Consider the following 18670-nt stretch of genomic DNA (forward strand, 5'->3'; position numbering starts at 1 on the left):
CAAATGTTCTGTATGTATTACTCCCTCAGTCCATAATATAAGAAATGTCGTATATTATGGGACGCAGGAAGTATTTTTCATTTTCCTCTAAAAATTTGCTGGTTTTGTTAAGTTAATCCTAGTTTTTTTTCATCAGTTGAGAAAGAATTGGAGTTGCCGTCGCACCAACTAGTCTATCTTCCAGTCGTCTTCCACCTTCGCCTCCACTCCAGCCCCGCCGTCAATGGCGTCCGCCTCCCCCAAACCCTAGCTCCCCACCCCGCCCACCCACCCACCCCCCACCGGATCGGCCATGGGATCCCAGCCGGCGCCCTCCCGCGCGGCCCTGGAGCCCTTCGCGACGCTGGACCCGGCGGCGCTGGCCTCCCTCCCGGCCTCGACGCCCCTCACGGTCCGCTCCGCGGCCCTCTCCGCGCCGAGCCTCCTCTACCTCGGCACGGGGGGCGGGAAGCTCCTCCTCTTCTCCCTGGCGACCCCCTCCTCCCCCGAGTTCCTCCGCCTGCTCCCCATCGGCGCCACCCGCCCCGTCTCTGCCATCCTCCCGCTCCCCTCCGTCGCTCGCGTCCTCGTGCTCGCCGACGGCATGCTCCTCCTCGCCGACCCGCTCCTCGCGCGCCCCGTCCGCCGCCTCGGCTCCCTCCGCGGCGTCGCCGCCGTCGCCTCCTCCCCGCCCGCCTCCCCCTCGTCCTGCTCCCTGGCCGTCGCGGTCGGGAAGAGGCTGCTGGTCCTCGACCTCGCCCTGCGCGAGGCGGACGAGCTGGAGGTGCAGACGCGGGAGATCGCCGCGGGGGTCGAGGGGATCAGCGCGCTCGCCTGGGTCGGCGAGGACTCGGTCTTCGCCGGCACCGCGTCGGGGTACTCGCTCTTCTCCTCGAGCGGCGGCGGCACGGGCCAGCGTGTGGACATATTCATGCTCCCGGAGTCGGCGGGGGCGCCGAGGATCAGGCCGCTGTCGGGCGGCCAGGAGGCGATGCTGCTGGTGGACAATGTCGGGGTGGTCGTCGACCGGTCCGGGCACCCCGTCGGAAGCAGCTTTGTGTTCAACAGCAGGCCGGATTGCATCGTCGAGGTGTCCCCGTATGTGGTGGTCGCCGCAGAGTCCAAGGTGGATGTGTACAGGAGGAGGAATGGGGTGCACTTGCAGACCGTTCCGATCGCGAGGAGAGGCACGGGTGTTCTGACCGTGGCGAGCGATGATGATGGAAGCAGCGGGGAGGTCGTTGTGGTCGCTACGGCTTATAAGGTAAAGTAGGTATGTTGTTGACTCAGCCATCAATGGAACTTGTCCCCAAATTTATAAATACACGGTGTTGCCTTCTATGAGTAGCTTTGCGCTGCATACTGTGAAAATTAATGCCATTTTGTTAATCTTAGGGAGAGATGCCAAGTAGTTGCAGAGTTATTGAGTGGACATGCTTAGATGGGCCTGGAAGACAGGAAGAAGATTTAACTTGAAATGGTCATGAATTGGAACTAATTGTGTGTAGAACAGCAACAACTTACACTAGTTTTGTAGCCTCCAGTAAGTTTATGAGCAAACAGAATTTTCCTTCTCTTTTAGAAATATGCAGGCAGCTCCCTGATCAGTGTTGTTGTTGGTTGCTGTAAAAAACTAGTTACTAGTGCACAAATGAGTCTGAGACATGCCAAGCTAAGCTACTCACCATTTGAACTTTTTGCGCCATCCTGAGTTATCTGGACGTTAGACGTTTGTTACTTTCTAGTTCTGGCTACCGTAATTGGTTATGACCATCATGACTGACATCACCTTGACAAAATTCTGCTCCACATTGTCAGTTGGTTGCCATCTGTTACTGTACTAGCCAACTAGTGCTAATTATTTCCTACTTTTCCCATATCAGTTTTCAGTGAAAAAACAAGACAGAAAAGTGGAGCAGGAAATTTGCACTAACTGTTTTCCACTGATTCCAAAATGAGTTTAAGAGTGTAGTCTAGCAATCATCTGCTCAGCTGTAGTGATGCTACAACTAATTGATAAATGACTTGTCCAGGTTTTCTGTTACCGTAAAGTATCTGCAGTGGAACAGATCAAGGCGTTGTTACGAATAAAGTGTTATACAGAGGCTATTTCTTTGCTGGAAGAGTTTGAATCTGATGGTGAAATCTCAAATGATATGATTTCCTTTGTGCATGCACAACTTGGATTCTTATTATTCTTTGACTTGCGCTTTGAGGATGCTGTTAATCATTTCTTGCTGTCGGAGACTATGCAACCAGCAGAAATATTTCCATTCATCATGCGGGATCCTAATCGTTGGTCAGATCTGGTATGTCATCTTCCTCCATTGTTCATTTTGAAATTATTGTATGGAGTATCTGCAAGACCCCACTTCATTTGTTTTTAACTTATTCTTGTGTATGACAAAACTTTATGATTATAAACTTTTTAAGATTTTATTATGATTCAATTAATTAGACTCAAACAGTTTCTTCAGTGTTCCACAAAATTTGTGCATAAAGCTTTTGTAGCTAGGATCTCTTGCAACTTTTATCAACATATTTATATTTCGTGAACCAATTTGGGGAACTGTGAAATGAGTTTTGGTTTTCTCCACCGTGCTTGGCTGGCTGCTTTGTAGTCAGTAGCTTTTAGTTAAGCTGTTAATGCCTACAGGGTTCCACAGCCTGATTTTATCTTCAACTAATCTTTTTTACGAGGATTTACTTGCCGTTTCTAGATGGGATAGTTTTAAACAAATTTATTTGCAAAATTTAGGTGCCAAGAAAACGTTATTGGGGCTTGCATCCTCCCCCCAAGCCTCTTGAAGAAGTTATTGACGATGGACTGGTAACACTTCAGCGAGCATTGTTTCTCAAAAAGGCAGGTGTGGACACAGTTGTGGATGAATATTTCCTTTCAAATCCTCCAACTAGAGCTGATCTATTGGAACTAGCTATCAGAAATATTATCAGGTCTGGTTTATCCCTGGTATTTTTATTCATTGAACTGCAATAAAGCTGCATGTAGTGACCAATGTCCAAATGCTAAATGAAACTAGGTACCTTTGTGTTTCACGAGAGAAGAGCTTGTCTCCTGCAGAGATGGAAGGAGTCGATACTCTTCTGATGTACCTTTATAGAGCACTTGATCTTGTTGATGACATGGAGAAGCTTGCATCATCTCAAAATAGCTGTGTTGTGGTATGTGTATTTCCTTTATAACCATAACCCTGCTTTGTAGAATCATGAGTTTATAGCTATTATATACTACTCCCTCCGTCCCATAATATAAGACGTTTTTTAACACTAGTGTAGTGTCAAAAAGTGTCTTACAATATGGGACGGAGGGAGTATATGTTACTGAAATCAATATTTAGTCTGGATTTGTAGATGGAATATAGTATGCTGTAGATTTGTTCTTCTTAGGTTTTCGTCACATATAGAAAGGTGCATTTATCGTCAAAATTATGGGTGGTGCAGGATGAACTGGAATCACTGTTGGACAACTCTGGACATCTGCGGGCGCTTGCTTTCTTATATGGCAGTAAGGGAATGTGCTCCCAAGCTGTTGCTATATGGCGTATCTTAGCAAGGAATTACAGCACAGGTCTGTGGAAGGACCGTCCTATTCTGCCTGGAACGGACTCCCAGGAAACTTCGTCTGTTAAAAAATCCGGTGAGGAAATTGCTGCTATCGAAGCCTCCAAGATACTTCAAGCAACATCTGATCAGGACCTTGTCTTGGAACATCTTGGATGGGTATGTGCTTCATGCTGAGGACCTGATCTTATAGTGAGCTGTTTCATTATCTTGTGAATATTATTCAGTAATTTCATGCAGGTTGCAGACATTGATCAAGACCTTGCAACTGTGATTTTAACATCTGAGATGAGGGAAAAACAACTTTCTTCTGGTAATTAATTTGTTTCAAACAATTCACTTTATTAGTACCTTTACTGGCATGGCAGTTCAACACATCCTCCAGTTTTTACTTGTGAGCATGTCAGAGTATGGTGCAGTACAAGTGTACAAGGATGTTCTTTTTTATTCCTCTCCTGAAAACTGAATTTTTTTAATCCTGTGGTTACAACTGATTGTGTCCATGAAATGTCGTGTTTAACTAGTTAGGACTGTTAAAATAACTTTGACATGTAATGAACTTTGTTAACATTTGTTTTGGTTGGGTGGTACTCTGCAGAAAAGGTTATTGCTGCCCTTGATTCAGAAAAGGTTGGGATTCACCAAAGGTATGATGTGTTCATGAAATCTTCAACAACTTAAACCTCTCAAGATTCCATTATGAACCCCGATGTCTATGTGAACATAAAAGCTGTAATTGTTGATACATTTTGTGCAGCTAGTTTGCTTATTACACACTTATACGAACTTCAGTAATGGTCTAATAACAGCCTAACTAATTACTCATTGTCATTGGAATTCAACATGTACAGTAACTTGAACCTTGACATGACTGCTTAGGAATATTATATCTCCAATGCCGGATAATTTGAGTAGATATTGTTCTGCAATAATGATTAAGTGCCACTGGTCTTTTATTTATATCCTCTATCAAGATTCTAACATAATGGGACCTCTGAGTAGTGTTTGGTATGCATCTTACATTTGTTAATTCTTAGTCAAACAGCGTTTTTCTGTGCACATGTTCATCATATAATGTTGTCCATGTCATATCCTGCGCTATCACCTTCATTTGACATATTCGATACTCAGATCCATCTACTATCATGAAAATCTAACTGGCTAAGTTATGCAGATATTTGCAGTGGTTGATTGAGGATCAGGGTTGTGAGGACCCTCACTATCACACGTCATATGCATTATTGCTGTCGAAATCTGCCATGGAAGCATTTCATATGGAGTCCAATTCCGGAGAGAGAAATGATAAAGAAATCGACTCAGACCTACAGTTCATTTATTCATTGAGGGAAAGATTGCAATTATTTTTGCAAGCTTCGGACTTGTATGATCCAGAAGAAGTGCTTGATGTGATAGCAGAATCTGAGCTATGGCTGGAAAAGGTCTTGTGACAAAATTTCACCTTCCCCTTAATGTGGTTACATGTTCATCACTTTATTTGTCCACAACTGTGTTTAAGTTCAGATACTAAGGCATTCGTTTTTCTTTTGTCAGGCCATTTTGTATAGGAAGATGGGCCAAGAGAACATTGTACTTCAGATACTAGCACTGTAAGATGTTATCCTGCACTTACTATTATTGGTTTGTTGTAACTTGTACTCCCTCCAATCCGTATTAATTGTCGCTGATTTAATACTTCCTCTGTCCCAAAATAAGTGTCTCAACTTTGTACTAACTTTAGTGCAAAGCTGTAGCAAGGTTAAGACACTTATTTTGGGACGGAGGGAGTACAAAGTTGTACTAAATCAGCGACAATTAATATGGATCGGAGGGAGTAAGTTGCAACAGCAGTGGTATTCTGTTTAGGTGGACTTGCTTGTCTTTACCATTTTCAGTGCTGCTGTTCTGACTGTTATTTGTTGGTCTGTGATGAAGGAAGCTGGAGGATAGTGAAGCTGCTGAGCAGTACTGTGCAGAGATTGGCCGAGACGATGCTTATATTCAGTATGTTATTGTTTGACTAGTAATTCTTTGTTGACTGGCTCGTACTCTGGGTATATTTTCTTTTATCATTATCAATGGGATTATCTTTGTTCCTCGGTTAATGTTATGTCCATCTTGCTTTGAACTCAGGCTTTTGGATTTGTATTTGGACCCGAAAAATGGGAGAGAACCGATGTTTACAGCAGCTGTCCGACTTCTTCATAATCACGGGAAATCTTTGGATCCCATACAAGTATTGGAGGTACTATTTTCTTATATTACTGTGGGCGATCTTGTTATGCACAACTATTATTAGGTTATAATAAGAATTCTGAAATCTGAAGTACAAATTTTTCCCAGAGATTATCCTCAGATATGCCTCTCCAGCTAGCTTCAGATACAATATTGCGAATGCTAAGAGCTCGGGTGCACCATCATCGCCAAGGGCAGGTAAACATTGTGAAACAGGCTTGCTTCTATATGTTGAACTCACAGGAGGTCTGGCTTGCAATATCCATATATTTTAATTTCTTTTCTCTTTCTCTGTCTATCATTAGATAGTGCATAATTTATCACGTGCGACGAACGTTGATGCACGATTGACAAGACTGGAGGAGAGGTCAAGGCATGTGCAGCTAACTGATGAGAGTATTTGTGATTCATGTCGAGCTCGGCTTGGCACCAAGCTATTCGTCATGTACCCAGACGACTCGGTTGTTTGCTACAGGGTAACAAGTCCAACAACTTTGTTGTTTAGCTGCCTATTTATTCTTCTGCATGGAAGTTTCACTAGATCTGATTTGTTGTCATGGTTGCCTGCAGTGCTACCGAAACCAAGGCGATTCTGTTTCAGGACGAGGCCGTAACTTCAGGAAAGATGCTATATTCAAACAAAGCTGGCTTGTCAGTAGATAGCGAAGATTGAGCAGCAAAACTCGTACAGACATTCCTTTGCCATGAACAACTGAGAGAGGTCATGTGTACCACCCTTGCAGTTCAAGGTACATGATCTTGCTACAGCTCCTTCGAAATGCTCTAAAAACGTTGCAACATCATCGGCTGCTTTTGATGGCGCTGTTAATTCATTCACCCGGGGCTGTCAACAGTGTGCCATGTGTATGCGATCGCCCTAGGGGCTGTCTGGCACACTCTTATCCCGGAAAATGTTGAGGAACTCGGTTTCGTTTTCTTTTTCTCCCAGATCACTTGAAAATGGGATGTAACTTGCAGGGATAGTTTGTTAGCGGCAACACTGTAAATGGCGGTTGTAATTGCTGAGCTGAGAGATAGAAACGAATATATCGACAGTGGAACATAACACTAAACAAATTTTACTGGTATATAGTGGTATGAGACTGGAATTTTGCATTGCAACACTACCCCATTAACAACAGCCGGATCAAGTCGAAACGCGTAAGATGAAACATATCTAAACAACTCTTGAACGAATCGGGGAGACCAATCGCATTTTGCTGCTGCCTGTCCATACATCAACTGAAAGGCCATTGCATCATCACCATCATGATCATCCACTTCGTTGTTGATATGTATGCATGGTGTAGTGATAATGCCTGATGATGCCTGCCCATAATCCATGTCCTAATTTCTACCCGCGATGTCGGTAAAAAGAGACTAATGTATATGTATCTTGAAAATATCTGGGCCAGGTGAGTGATTGTCGCTGCCAAGGCATGCATTTCTGTTGCCCATTAGGCTGCACTTTGTGCAAATGTTTATTGAACCCACTGGCTCGGTGTTAGTGCACCCCCTCCAAACTAGCACTTTTACCACACTATAAGTACACTGCCCAGCACCATGCAGCCTCACTCATCAAGGAGCAGCTCAGTAAGCCCAGTGACACCCACACACCACACACAGAAGGAGCTCCACCACTTTGATAGAGGAAGATGGCCGGCGCCTCCCCTATCCTCCTGCTCTCATTCCTCCTTGTTTCGATGGCGGTGGCGGACCAGTGCCACGACGATGACCATGCCGCCTTGGTTGCCATCGACATCGCCATGGGCAGCCCCTACCACTTCGCGTCTTGGACGCCCGACTCCGCCTGCTGCGACTGGTATGACGTCGACTGTGATGCCGACACGGGCCGCGTCGTCGGCCTTCGTGTCTACCAGGACTCCAACATGTCCGGCGCCATCCCGGACGCCATCGGCAACCTCACCTTCCTTGAGACCCTCACCCTCCACCACCTCCCGGCCATCTCCGGTGTCATCCCGGACTCCCTCGCCACGCTTTCCAACCTCTCGGAGCTCACAATCTCCTACACGGGTGTGTCCGGCCCGGTGCCCTCCTTCCTCAGCACGCTCACCGCACTCACCCTCCTCGACCTCTCCTACAACTCCCTCACCGGCGCCATCCCACCGTCCCTCGCCAACCTCATCAGCCTCTCTAGTATCAACCTCCGCCGCAACAGCCTCTCCGGCACCATCCCGTCGCTCCTCTTGTCCAAGTCCCCCGACGGCGCCTACCTCCAGCTCTCCCACAACAACCTCTCCGGCGCCATCCCGACTGAGTTCGCCGCTGTCAACTTCTCCTACGTCGACCTCTCCCGCAACGCCCTCTCCGGCGACGCCACCAGCCTCTTCGGCGCAGAGAAGGTCATCCAGCACCTCGACGTGTCCCGCAACGCCCTCAACTTTGACCTCTCCGCCGTGGAGTTCCCGGAGCAGCTCACCTACGCCGACCTCAGCCACAACGCCATCCGCGGCTCCATCCCGGCGCAGGTGGCGACCCTGGCTGGCCTCCAGCAGTTCAACGTGAGCTTCAACAGGCTGTGCGGCGCCGTGCCCACCGGCGGCAACATGTCCAGGTTCGACCGCTACAGCTACCTCCACAACAAGTGCCTTTGCGGCACGCCGCTCACCGCCTGCCGCCAGCGGCCCGTCGGCTACCTCCATTAGAGCGTCTTCCATCCAACGGTTCAATCAAAGCCTCCAAAATTAAGCCATGATGATGAGATGTGATATGATGTGAGATGAGCACGTATGTACCAATGGAGTGATTAGTACGGTAACCACCGCAGTGTAATGATAAGTACCAGTACGTATATCAGTGGTAATTAAACTGACCACTGATTAATTATGCCCCTGATGTTGTGGAGCTTCACGGAGCTAACGAATGAATGTACTCGATATTGCAACTTATATATGCATAATAATGGATATTGGATAAATATATGGATGGATCCGTTTCTGCCCGAAAAATGCCGAGGAGCTCCCGGGAGCGGACATCATGGATATCTCTCCCTTTGAGTCACCTCGAGATTAGCAACTACCATTTTTGTCATACCGGTAGGTAGATACAAGAGAAAATCTACGGAACTGCTTCATGCACGATCCTAGTGCCTGATGAATGGACGATATCAAAATCCAGCGGCCAGTATCCGATGTATGCACGCATGTCCGGCTAGATTTTAAGCATCGTCTATGAGTCGTCCGAATCTTGTCGTGTGTATAGCATAGTTCGAAAATCTATGCTTGGCAACCCGTTTGATGGGGAAGATACTTTTGTGAGAGTTAAAGGAGAAGAGCATGTGGGGCTGTGGCGCTGCACATGATGATGAGCATGAGATAGACTGATAGATGAAGGGTTCCTGGTTGAGGAAGAGCATGTTGTGCTTGAGGATGTTGGAAGGCCAAAACTTTTCCAAAAGCAACAACAAATTAACCAAGGGACCATCGCTTAACGACATTTCCAGAAGTACTTGCCAAATGTAATCCCTCAAAGACATTGGGGAAGGGGGGGGGGGGGGGGTAAGTTACAAAACTGGACTACAAATGAGCATTGGGAAGACCACATGCCAAGACTTAAGGTTCCAAATGGCCAATGTGTCAATCAAAAGGATGCTCATGATAAGAGATTTTACACTATGGTTCAACAAAGACATCTACCAGAGTATTTGCTTGGACCCAAAGAGATTCCTTTTCTTGTTATGCCTCAATAAACGGTCAACCTTGCTATCATTAACAAGCACCAGTGGTGGAGGCCGAAATAATTTTTAGATGTGGCGGAGTTTATGAAGGAGAAAACCATGTATAGTACAATTATGCAAGAGCTCAAGAAGTGTTGGGGACCAAGTAAAGTTTCTTAATTGAGTGTAGCACTGACCATTGACTCGTTAGAGAACTCCGCAGGTTGATACTTTGATTCTCAACCGAGGGATATTCTCAATTGAGGGATACTTACTTCTCGCTACACACCCTTGCCATTGGGGGCCCAACATGATTTCCATTGGAACTTAAGAATAAGTAACATCCGTAACATAGGCTTCCGAGTCTACTAAGGTCCGGAAGCCACCTCTGGGTCATCTCCATTTCCCCCCTTTCCGTACAATAAAGTTTAGTCTGAACTAGCGGTTGAGCTCCTACTTTGTGTGAGAGGCTCAAGGAGAAGAAGGCGAGTCTTGGTGGCGTTGGTAAACCCTGGTGGTGCCCACACCTCTCTCACAGTGACTAGCGAGCTTCTCTCCAAGGAAGTGGATACATCTCTGTCTCTACATGCCTCAGTTAATTCTTATCCAAGGTTTGTCACTTTTGTATTTTATTTGATCCCTTGACCTTCATATCTGCATATAGGTTGTACCCACCATAGTTGCACTCAGGAGAACTTATTTATTTGGAATGCCTAAAGTGCAAAAGGAAGAAGTAAATTTACAATTGCTTACTCTCCGTAGTCAATCATCTTGATCCTTCAGCTCCTCATAAAAAAAATAGTCTGAAGGATTACATTTGGCTCAAAAGCTCAACACTAGACATCCTCTCAAACTCAGAGAGACGATCAATTACACACCATCAACAAAACATAAACACCATTATTGATGAAGAACTAGTAGTGACATACATATATACATCGACATTTCCAACTCAAGGATTTAAGGGATAAAACCATCCATCAAGAAAGCATACACATATTCAATTCAACATGCAATATACTTTTCTACAAGCGCTTGCACACTAAAATTGGCAATAAATAAGAAAGAATTAGGAACTCCAAGCTTTGCCTTCTTTTGTTCCCTCTACTCCACAATAACACTTTATAATTTGCAGAAACGACAATTAGTCACATTGACTGTGACTGTTTACTATGTATATTGAAGAGGTTGCACCATATTGTTCCGTCATAGCCGCAAGTTGTCTTGGCATCAGGGGCATGCCAATCTCCTGTAGACCCTCAAGAACTCGTACCATTTCACCCATCGTCGGTCGATCAAATTCATTATCTTGGATACACCAACATGCAACCTTGCAAACCCTTTCAGCCTCTTCTAAATTGAAGTCACCATGCAAATTTGGATCCACCAAACTCTGCACATCACCCCCATGAAGCTTGTAGATAGCTTGCACGGGGAAAAATTTAGCAGAGTGGTCATTCCTAGTGTTGTATGTTCCAGATGAATTCCTAGCCCCTGATATGATTTCCAGAAGTACCATGCCGAAGCTATAAACATCAACTTTTGGCGTAATAGCATTCCCGCTAAGCCACTCCGGAGCAAGATAACCAACAGTTCCTCTGAATGTGGTTAGAATTCGGCTAAAATCCCGTCCGACTAATGCCGCCAACCCAAAGTCTGCAACTTTAGGAACAAATGATGCATCCAAAAGTATATTTTCTGGCTTAATATCACAGTGTATGATGCATTGGCGACAACTCTGATGCAAGTAGGACAATCCTCTAGCAATTCCAAGGGTTATTTGAAATCTAGTGTTCCAGTTCAGGATATCACCATTAGCATTGCTCTTCTTAAACAGATGGTCATCCAGAGACCCATTTGACATGTGTTCATATACAAGTAACCTTTTATCACCTTCGCTGCAGAAACCAATCAATTTGACTATGTTGATATGTTGGATCAGTCCAACTGAGCTCACCTCGGCCCTGAATTGCTTCTCTCCTTGACATGCACCATCAAGCCTTTTCACTGCTATACTAGTTGAGTCATTTAATACCCCCTTGTATACAGAACCAAAACCACCTCCTCCTAGCTTTTCTGAGAAGTTTTTAGTAGCACGGACTAAATCCGTGAATCTAAAGGCCATAATCCCTCCACCACTAACTTGATTGCCGTATAAAGGCAGACAACACCATTTGAATTTCTTCATCCAAATCAATAACAACACCATGATCATTAGTAACCCAAGACCAGTAATGGCTCCCGCAGTAATAACTCCCACATGCGGTTTTCTTTTATTTTTTCTGAAACTTAAATCTTTGGCAGCAAGGCGAATGTAAAGAACATCTTCAGCTGTAAAATCAATGCCATCATTCATATTTACACTAAATAATTCCCCATACCAGACAGAGCATTTGTCATTGTTAAAGGAATAAGCAGTGCAAGAGCAAGAGCTAAGACAAGCTTCTTCGCATTTTGTCTGAGTTGAAGCAAGGGATATTAGTTGGGGCTTGTAGGGCAATGTAGCTTGAGCAATTGGGTGGAACATGTCTGTTGAACTTGTCATGTTTTTCTCACTAGTGCTGCAGTACTGTAATGGTGTATTTCTGATGCACCCACCTGTTCTATCATTAAACTCCCAATCCTGTGGTGACTTCTGAGAGAAGCCCTTCATACACTCACATAATATATGTGCATTGTTGGTGCAGACTGCAAAAGGTCCACATGTAGCAGGCGTCATGCAACGACCATCAGGGTTGGCACCTATGGTTTCCCAAGTCTGTTTGGTTTGAGACCAAAACATCATTTTTATTTGACCAGAGGTGTCCAGTGAGACAAATAAAGGTGGTGATTCATCGGGTGAAGTGTACATGTAGTACTCCTCTCGGTTGTTATCAACATATGTTGGGTTAACCAGACCTTTAATCCGAGGATCCAAATCTACCAGTGACCGGATTATTGGTACCAATGTTGACGTTGTAGAGGACACAAATTGCCAATACACTACAGAGGGGTTGTTGCGACGCTTGAGGACCATCCCCGTGGCACCTTCTAGTCCAACACTGTATGAGCCAAGACCAGGATTAATGAGACTCTTCTTTGAGATGATCGTGTTACTCAAGCCGGTGAGCTTGTTCCAGCCAAGCTTGGCGCCAGGAAGCACAACATCTGTTGGGTGGTCGAAACTCTGCCATGACGGCATCTCTTGGCTAGTGTTTGTGGGTAGGAGGACAAGGTTTCCATTGTTCAGGAGAACAAGGGCTGTAGTGGTGGTGGTGGTTTGTGTCCTATTAACGATGTGAGTGGACCAGACAAGGGATTCGGTGCCGGCATCAACATGGTCTACGATGATGACAAGATTGCCGTCACTTGAGATCCTGAGCTGTGTGGAGTTGATATTGGGATGGGAGATGGGCTCCTCCCTATTAGCAACCCACACAGTAGTAAAAACTGGAATCTTATTGAACCATATGCCAAAGTACCAGTTGTCGTGGGACTTACTACCACTCATGGTGCTTGCAATCATTGTAGCTGGTTGGAAGAAGCCGAGCACGTACTTGCCATTTCGTGAGACGAGCTTGCCGGCACCGGCACCAACAGCCGCGAAAGTTTGACCTGCCGTGAGAGTGTCGCCTGCAGAGGAGCACCGAGGAGCTGTGTACGAGAGGAGGAGAAGCCCGAGTAATGTGTAGATGAGAGGAGACATGGCATGGAGAAGTGTACAAGTTGTTGGGGAAGATGGGATAGTTTGGATGGATGGATGAAGTCTTTGTTCTACTAACTCTTCGGAGAAGGAAGAAGATGTTGTGTGCATATATAGAGAATACAACACCCTGCCGGGTGGTTGTACGTGTGTAGTTACAAGGTCAACCAGAGAGGTTAATTAAATACATGGATTAGTGAGTAATCATGTAGCACTAGCTAACCATGTGAGTTGGATACTTGAATAAGTTGAGTTTTCTTTCTATGAACCCTTGTGAACGGTGATTAATATACACGTGCAAGTCATAAACAAATATTTCGTCCAGTAGACTTCATCAACAAATTAAATACATGATTATCAAGACGTATCGAATTGCAATTACAAAATTATCATACCAAGGTCAGCTATAACTCCGCAGACGGCAGATCAACAATAATTGAGTGACCACAAATATTTAGTTGATAGCGATGAATAAAAACGAAAATCCTTTTCTGAGCCCAGGCTCATCTACACCCGTGTTGAATAAAAAAATCAAAACAAATGCTAGAAAAATTCAAACAATTCTAATTTTTTCCCATGATAGACAATTTGATGCATGAGGTCCACCACAATTTTCAAATCATTCGGACATCTGAGCAACTCTCGACAAAAAAGACAGATTCGGGGTCTATAAAACAGTTTACTGATCATGTACTATTTTGACCAGATTTATCCTTTTTGCTGAGAGCTACTCAGATGTCCAAATGAGCTAATATTTGGAGTGAACCTCACGCAATAAATTGTCTACCATGGGAATTTTTTTGGATTTTTTTTGAATTTTTCTAGTATTTTGTTTGAATTTGTTTCTGACCGGGTGCAGATGAGCCTGGGCACCGAATCGCTGCACTCCAAATAAAATTAATATCTCTATTGGCATCATTTTCGTATAGGGCTTGTACAGTCATATACACAACAATTTCTATATATCACAGCGAACAGACAACCCTTTGCGTTAATTTTGTGATACATATGTACAGGGTCGGCATGATGCAGAAGTTTAGAGCAATTTGTAGTAAGCAAAGCTCTTTCGAGAATTCGTTTTGTTTATATACAGTAGCCTAATTTAAGTGATGGCGGCTATACATAGGAGTACCAGTTATGTTTTTATATATGTTGGGGGAATCTGATCTTTGACTAGTGACTTCCTTATGTATTATCGATTCATAATTTGCTTTAGGTGCGTACAATACCAGAATGTTATTGATGGCGGCTACTAACTGTGTTCTTATATATGTTAGGGGAATTTGACCTTTGATTACTTTGTTTATTTACCACAGATTTGTACGTGGTGATCTCACTGGTTTTCGTTCATCAATCTTGTGAATGATTCTCTCTCTCATTTTTTTTCTTGTTGAATGATTAAGTGTGTTTGCTTTCTAATAAGGTTCACTTTGCTATAAAAAAGAATTTCTCTAAGCCTCCGTCTCAGTGGAGATAAGTTGTTTAAACTGAAGAGTTTGTAGAAGCAATGACCAGAAAGTTGTCGTTGTAGAACAGAAGACGCTGGTGACTGCGATCCGCGGAGCAAATAGCCGCCCCAGAGAAGGAAACTTCTGAGATTGACTGAAATTTGCCCAATACATATGTACAATGTATGAATAACATAACTTCAATACATTGTTTAAAGCTTTCTAAAAACTAAACTAACAATATTATAATATGCTCTAAATATCATTAAAATTAGAGAAAATTATGTTTTTGGTCCCTCAAGTTTCCCAAAAGTATAGACTTGATACCTTAAGATTTTTTGGTACACACTTGGTCCTTCAAGTCTCAAAACCAGGTAAGTTTAGTCCAAAACCAGATTTTGACCACTTTCATCGGGTTTGACCACCCAGATTTTGACCGGGTTTGACCGAATGAACAGCTAATTCCAAAAAATATATTAAAAAGAATCTGAATATTTTTTGTCATCAAATATGCTTACATGCCCAAGGTGCATGCCGATTCTCTTGGTCTTTGGACACTTGAGGAGTCTGTGGCGAAAAAAAACAAAAAATCTACTCTAGGTGAACATTAAATTTGAAAAAATAGCAATTTTTTTTAAAAAATCTGAAATATTTTGGGGTTCAATATGCTCCGGTGCACAAGGCGCGTGCAAATTTCATACTTTTATAATATTTTTCGATTTTACTGTTCATCCGGTCAAAATCTGGTTTTGGACTAAACTTACCCGGTTTTGAGACTTAAAGGAGCAAATGTGTACTGAAAAATGTTGAGGGATCAAGTCTATACTTTTGGGAAACTTGAGGGATCAAAAATATACTTTTCTCGTAAAATTATAAGAAATAGACCCAAAATTGACTTTATGTTTTTTTTTTCACATTTGGAGGGGGTGCCTTGGCACCCACATAACCCCCACTGGATACGCCCCTGATTTAATCTTAACAATTTGCCATTTCGTGCCCCCACTTTGTCTGGTGTTCTTTTCTATGAAATACTGTTCTTGAAAGGGAGCTGAAAACTTAGTTAAATGAGTTGATTCCCAACCCATTTCACACATCTTTCATGATGTAACAGACTTGGATTACTTTCTGCTCTTACTTCCGAACATGCACATTATGTTCTTGTACTACTTCAAGGTTTGTTTTTTTGGATCATACAAGAGTAACCTATGTGCATATGCAATTGCCGTTCAACTAGTCTGCTCATTCAAAAACTTCTTGCCATTCTTTTAATGTGAACTCACTTCAACAAACACAATGTTTCCCTTCACTTCTGTTTTTTTTTTGCAACAAAAACATGATTAGTAAGGCATGATAAACATATTTTGAATGGCTTGCTGTATTGACGATTATTATGGAGGGAGGGGTGTATAGCGAATCCGTGTGTTGCTCTAGCCTGTTTGCAAATGCAATTGTTGCTCAACTACTCACTCATTCAGGATCCTGCACATCCTTTTAGTGCGAGTTCTCTCCAACCAAATACAATACTGTTCTTTTCTTTGTTTAAGTTAAGAACTCAAAAACAAAACATGCAAAGTAGAATGGTCACATGTTCATGCAGCCGACTCACACATGATAAACAATTGCTTGATGGTCTGCTCATTCAACACATACTCCATGCTCACATTTCCCCCCCATATAAGAATACCGGAGACTCTTGGTGTATAGAGGTAGAGGGCTATATATACCCCTGCCTTTAGGATGTTATAAAGCAAGCATGATATGCTTTCATACTTGGGCACCCCTTTATCAGCCTTCAAGCAATCTGAAATATTGGAGAAAAACAAAAGGAGCATCGTAGCAATTACAGGGAGAAACAGAAGCAGGCCGTGACACCTTAGTACGTGTGTTTTCCTCCTCCTGTAGTTTGTGAAGAATAATGGGAAGGACGGGAAACATGACAGGGTGATCAACTATGTCCCGGGTTTGTTGTGAACGTGTTCTCCTTTGTGCTTGTTGAAGCAGGATGGACATACACTAGATGCGGAAGAGGTGCTTAATTTTGTGTGCCACTAAACATTTTCAGGCCAGCAGTCTCGGGGAGGAGATAAAACGCTACCTATGCTAGAGAGAGGAGGATGATATAATTGTATCTGATATTGTAAATTTGTAATGCTTGGATAGGTTGTCAATATAGTGGACTATATCTAGTCTTGCCACGCAATCGCCGCCACACCACTACTCATTCTGCAACTCTGCAGACCATTTTTTTTCACTTGCATTTAGTTGCTGGTCATAGATTCTGTAGTGTGTACTAAAAACTGACACACGATAATGAATTGGCAAACAACTCTGAAATGCCACATATATTTCATGATGCAACAGACGTTACTCTCTGCTCTCACTTGAGGGATATTTCCTTTGGTCATACAAGAGTAACCTATTTGTGAATGCAATTTCGTTTAACTACTTGCACATTTGGAACTTCTCGTGGTTCTTTTAGTGTGAGTTCTGCAGTCTATAGTCATATAATAAAAAACACATGATACCCCCGGATGACTGGTAAACACATATCCCAGCCTCCTCATCTTCTCACCGTCCAAAAAGTACCTCTGGTCATTGAACGGTCTGTCCTCCATGAACCTGATGACCTTCTCAGCGTCCACCCCAAGAATGCCACATATGTCTCTGGCCACGTCCACCACTCCTCTCCCCTTCGCTGCCGCAATGTTATACACATGTCCAACCTGATCTCCTCTGTGAAGAACAAGTGAACAACATCAAATGCTTCAGCAACATCGATCCTCACAGTGCAAGTAGCTCCTGAGATTCGAGCCGTCGCCGTAAATCGGAAGGGGCATGCCTCTCATTGCCAGGAGAACGAATATGGGGACAAGCTTCTCAGGGAACTGGTTAGGCCCACACACACTGTTACCTCGGGTGGTGATCACCGGAAGATTGTAGGACCTTGCGTGCCATCACCAGCATCTCCGCGCCGGCTTTCGTGGCTGAGTACGACTTTGTGGGGAGCAGCTGGGATTCCTCGTGGTTACCAATGACAGTATTCGCATCAGTTTCTCCATAGACTTCATCGGTGCTGACATGGATGGATGAACCTTGTGATCTTAACCTGCTTGCAGGCCTCGAGGAGGTCGACGTACGTGGGTGCATGCCGTACACATATATAGTTCTTGGTGAACCCGAAGGGGTTCCTGAAGGAGTTGTCGACGTGAATCTAGGCAGCGAAGTGCATGACGGTGTCGATCGATTCGGTGACCAGGAGGTGGTTCATCAGGTCGGCGCTAGTAATGTCACCCCTGAAGAATTTGAAATTCGGGGATCTATGAGAGGGGTCGAGGTTTCTGAAGCTGGACCGCTGGAGCAGTATGGAATTCCGAATTCAAGTTATACCCCTTGTTCTGGAATGGAGAATCGAGAGGAGAGGGACCAACTCACACGCGAGCCATGCCTATCACCCGTTTGCCTAAGAGCATCTCCAACAGCCCGCGCTAAATAAGCGCCGCGCCGTAAATTTGCCCTTTTTAGCGCGCGCAATTGGTAGAGGGGCTCCAGCGGACGCGGCAATCGCCATCGTGCGCTGTGTATTTGGTGCACCCACTTCCGCGCGCGGCACACTCGAGCGCTCAGGCCGCACTCTCTCCGCGGCGCCACCTTCGCCACGCACGCGCCGCCGCCGGCGAATTGACCTGATGGACGCCCGCGCCGGCACCCCCTCACCCTTCCTACAGTCGCGACCCCTCCACCGCTGCTGCCGCAGCCGCAACCGCCGCCTCCGCAAACCCTAGCGCGGAGAGCTTTGGCTTCGCCTCTGCCGGAGCTCCTCCAAGCACCGGCATCGCGCGCGGCCTCTTCATGCCGCCGCGGATGACCTCAGCGGCGGGTGGTGTCACGCCGACGCCCGCCGTGAAGCCACGTGCCCCCCTCTCAAAGCTCCCAAATGCGGCGCGGACGAAGAAGGGCAAAGCATATGCGAAGAAGAACAAGGCGGCGGACGGCTCCGGCTCCTCGAAGCCGTCGAGGAAGAAGCTTGCAGGGCGTGCGGCGGGCGCGGCGGCTACCTAAGCGCCGGCGAGC

The 18670-nt window shown here is 44.9% G+C and overlaps 3 protein-coding genes and 1 pseudogene across 4 annotated transcripts; 2 read left to right on the top strand and 2 right to left on the bottom strand.

Moving 5' to 3' along the window:
* Window positions 1–265: 265 nt before the first annotated feature.
* On the top strand, window positions 266–6915 carry LOC123185130 (vacuolar sorting protein 3). 2 transcript variants are annotated; one of them, XR_006493203.1, is made up of 14 exons: window positions 266–1243; window positions 2013–2288; window positions 2738–2934; window positions 3021–3162; window positions 3442–3720; window positions 3802–3874; window positions 4160–4208; window positions 4736–5000; window positions 5113–5168; window positions 5494–5562; window positions 5692–5803; window positions 5902–5991; window positions 6103–6269; window positions 6364–6915. XR_006493203.1 is itself a non-coding variant. In XM_044597118.1 (14 exons), exons 1-14 carry the CDS (start codon window positions 293–295, stop codon window positions 6454–6456), a joined length of 2823 nt encoding a protein of 940 aa, XP_044453053.1. In that variant the 5' UTR covers window positions 268–292; the 3' UTR covers window positions 6457–6915. The 2 variants fall into 2 exon arrangements, 1 of the variants encoding a protein (XP_044453053.1); XM_044597118.1 differs by having other exon boundaries at window positions 268–1243; window positions 6099–6269.
* Window positions 6916–7381: 466 nt separating this feature from the next.
* On the top strand, window positions 7382–8733 carry LOC123065001 (polygalacturonase inhibitor). The gene has a single exon (XM_044488408.1). The coding sequence runs from the start codon at window positions 7449–7451 to the stop codon at window positions 8457–8459; it is 1011 nt and encodes a 336-aa protein (XP_044344343.1). The 5' UTR covers window positions 7382–7448; the 3' UTR covers window positions 8460–8733.
* Window positions 8734–10613: 1880 nt separating this feature from the next.
* Window positions 10614–13154, bottom strand: LOC123065107 (G-type lectin S-receptor-like serine/threonine-protein kinase At2g19130). Its single transcript, XM_044488499.1, has one exon. The coding sequence runs from the start codon at window positions 13152–13154 to the stop codon at window positions 10614–10616; it is 2541 nt and encodes an 846-aa protein (XP_044344434.1).
* A 3846-nt stretch (window positions 13155–17000) lies between these two features.
* LOC123046873 (trifunctional UDP-glucose 4,6-dehydratase/UDP-4-keto-6-deoxy-D-glucose 3,5-epimerase/UDP-4-keto-L-rhamnose-reductase RHM2-like) lies at window positions 17001–18432 on the bottom strand (annotated as a pseudogene).
* Window positions 18433–18670: the final 238 nt, after the last annotated feature.

The sequence above is a fragment of the Triticum aestivum genome, chromosome 1A (genome assembly GCF_018294505.1).
Source record: "Triticum aestivum cultivar Chinese Spring chromosome 1A, IWGSC CS RefSeq v2.1, whole genome shotgun sequence".
NCBI classification, from domain to species: Eukaryota; Viridiplantae; Streptophyta; class Magnoliopsida; order Poales; family Poaceae; genus Triticum; species Triticum aestivum.

Coding starts and splice junctions, on each gene's coding strand:
- LOC123185130 (XM_044597118.1), top strand. CDS start 293: ATGGGATCCCAGCCGGCGCCCTCCCGCGCGGCCCTGGAGCCCTTCGCG. Junction 2,935..3,020: donor GCTATCAGAAATATTATCAG/GTCTGGTTTATC, acceptor AAATGAAACTAG/GTACCTTTGTGTTTCACGAG. Junction 5,169..5,493: donor GTACTTCAGATACTAGCACT/GTAAGATGTTAT, acceptor TCTGTGATGAAG/GAAGCTGGAGGATAGTGAAG.
- LOC123065001 (XM_044488408.1), top strand. CDS start 7,449: ATGGCCGGCGCCTCCCCTATCCTCCTGCTCTCATTCCTCCTTGTTTCG.
- LOC123065107 (XM_044488499.1), bottom strand. CDS start 13,154: ATGTCTCCTCTCATCTACACATTACTCGGGCTTCTCCTCCTCTCGTAC.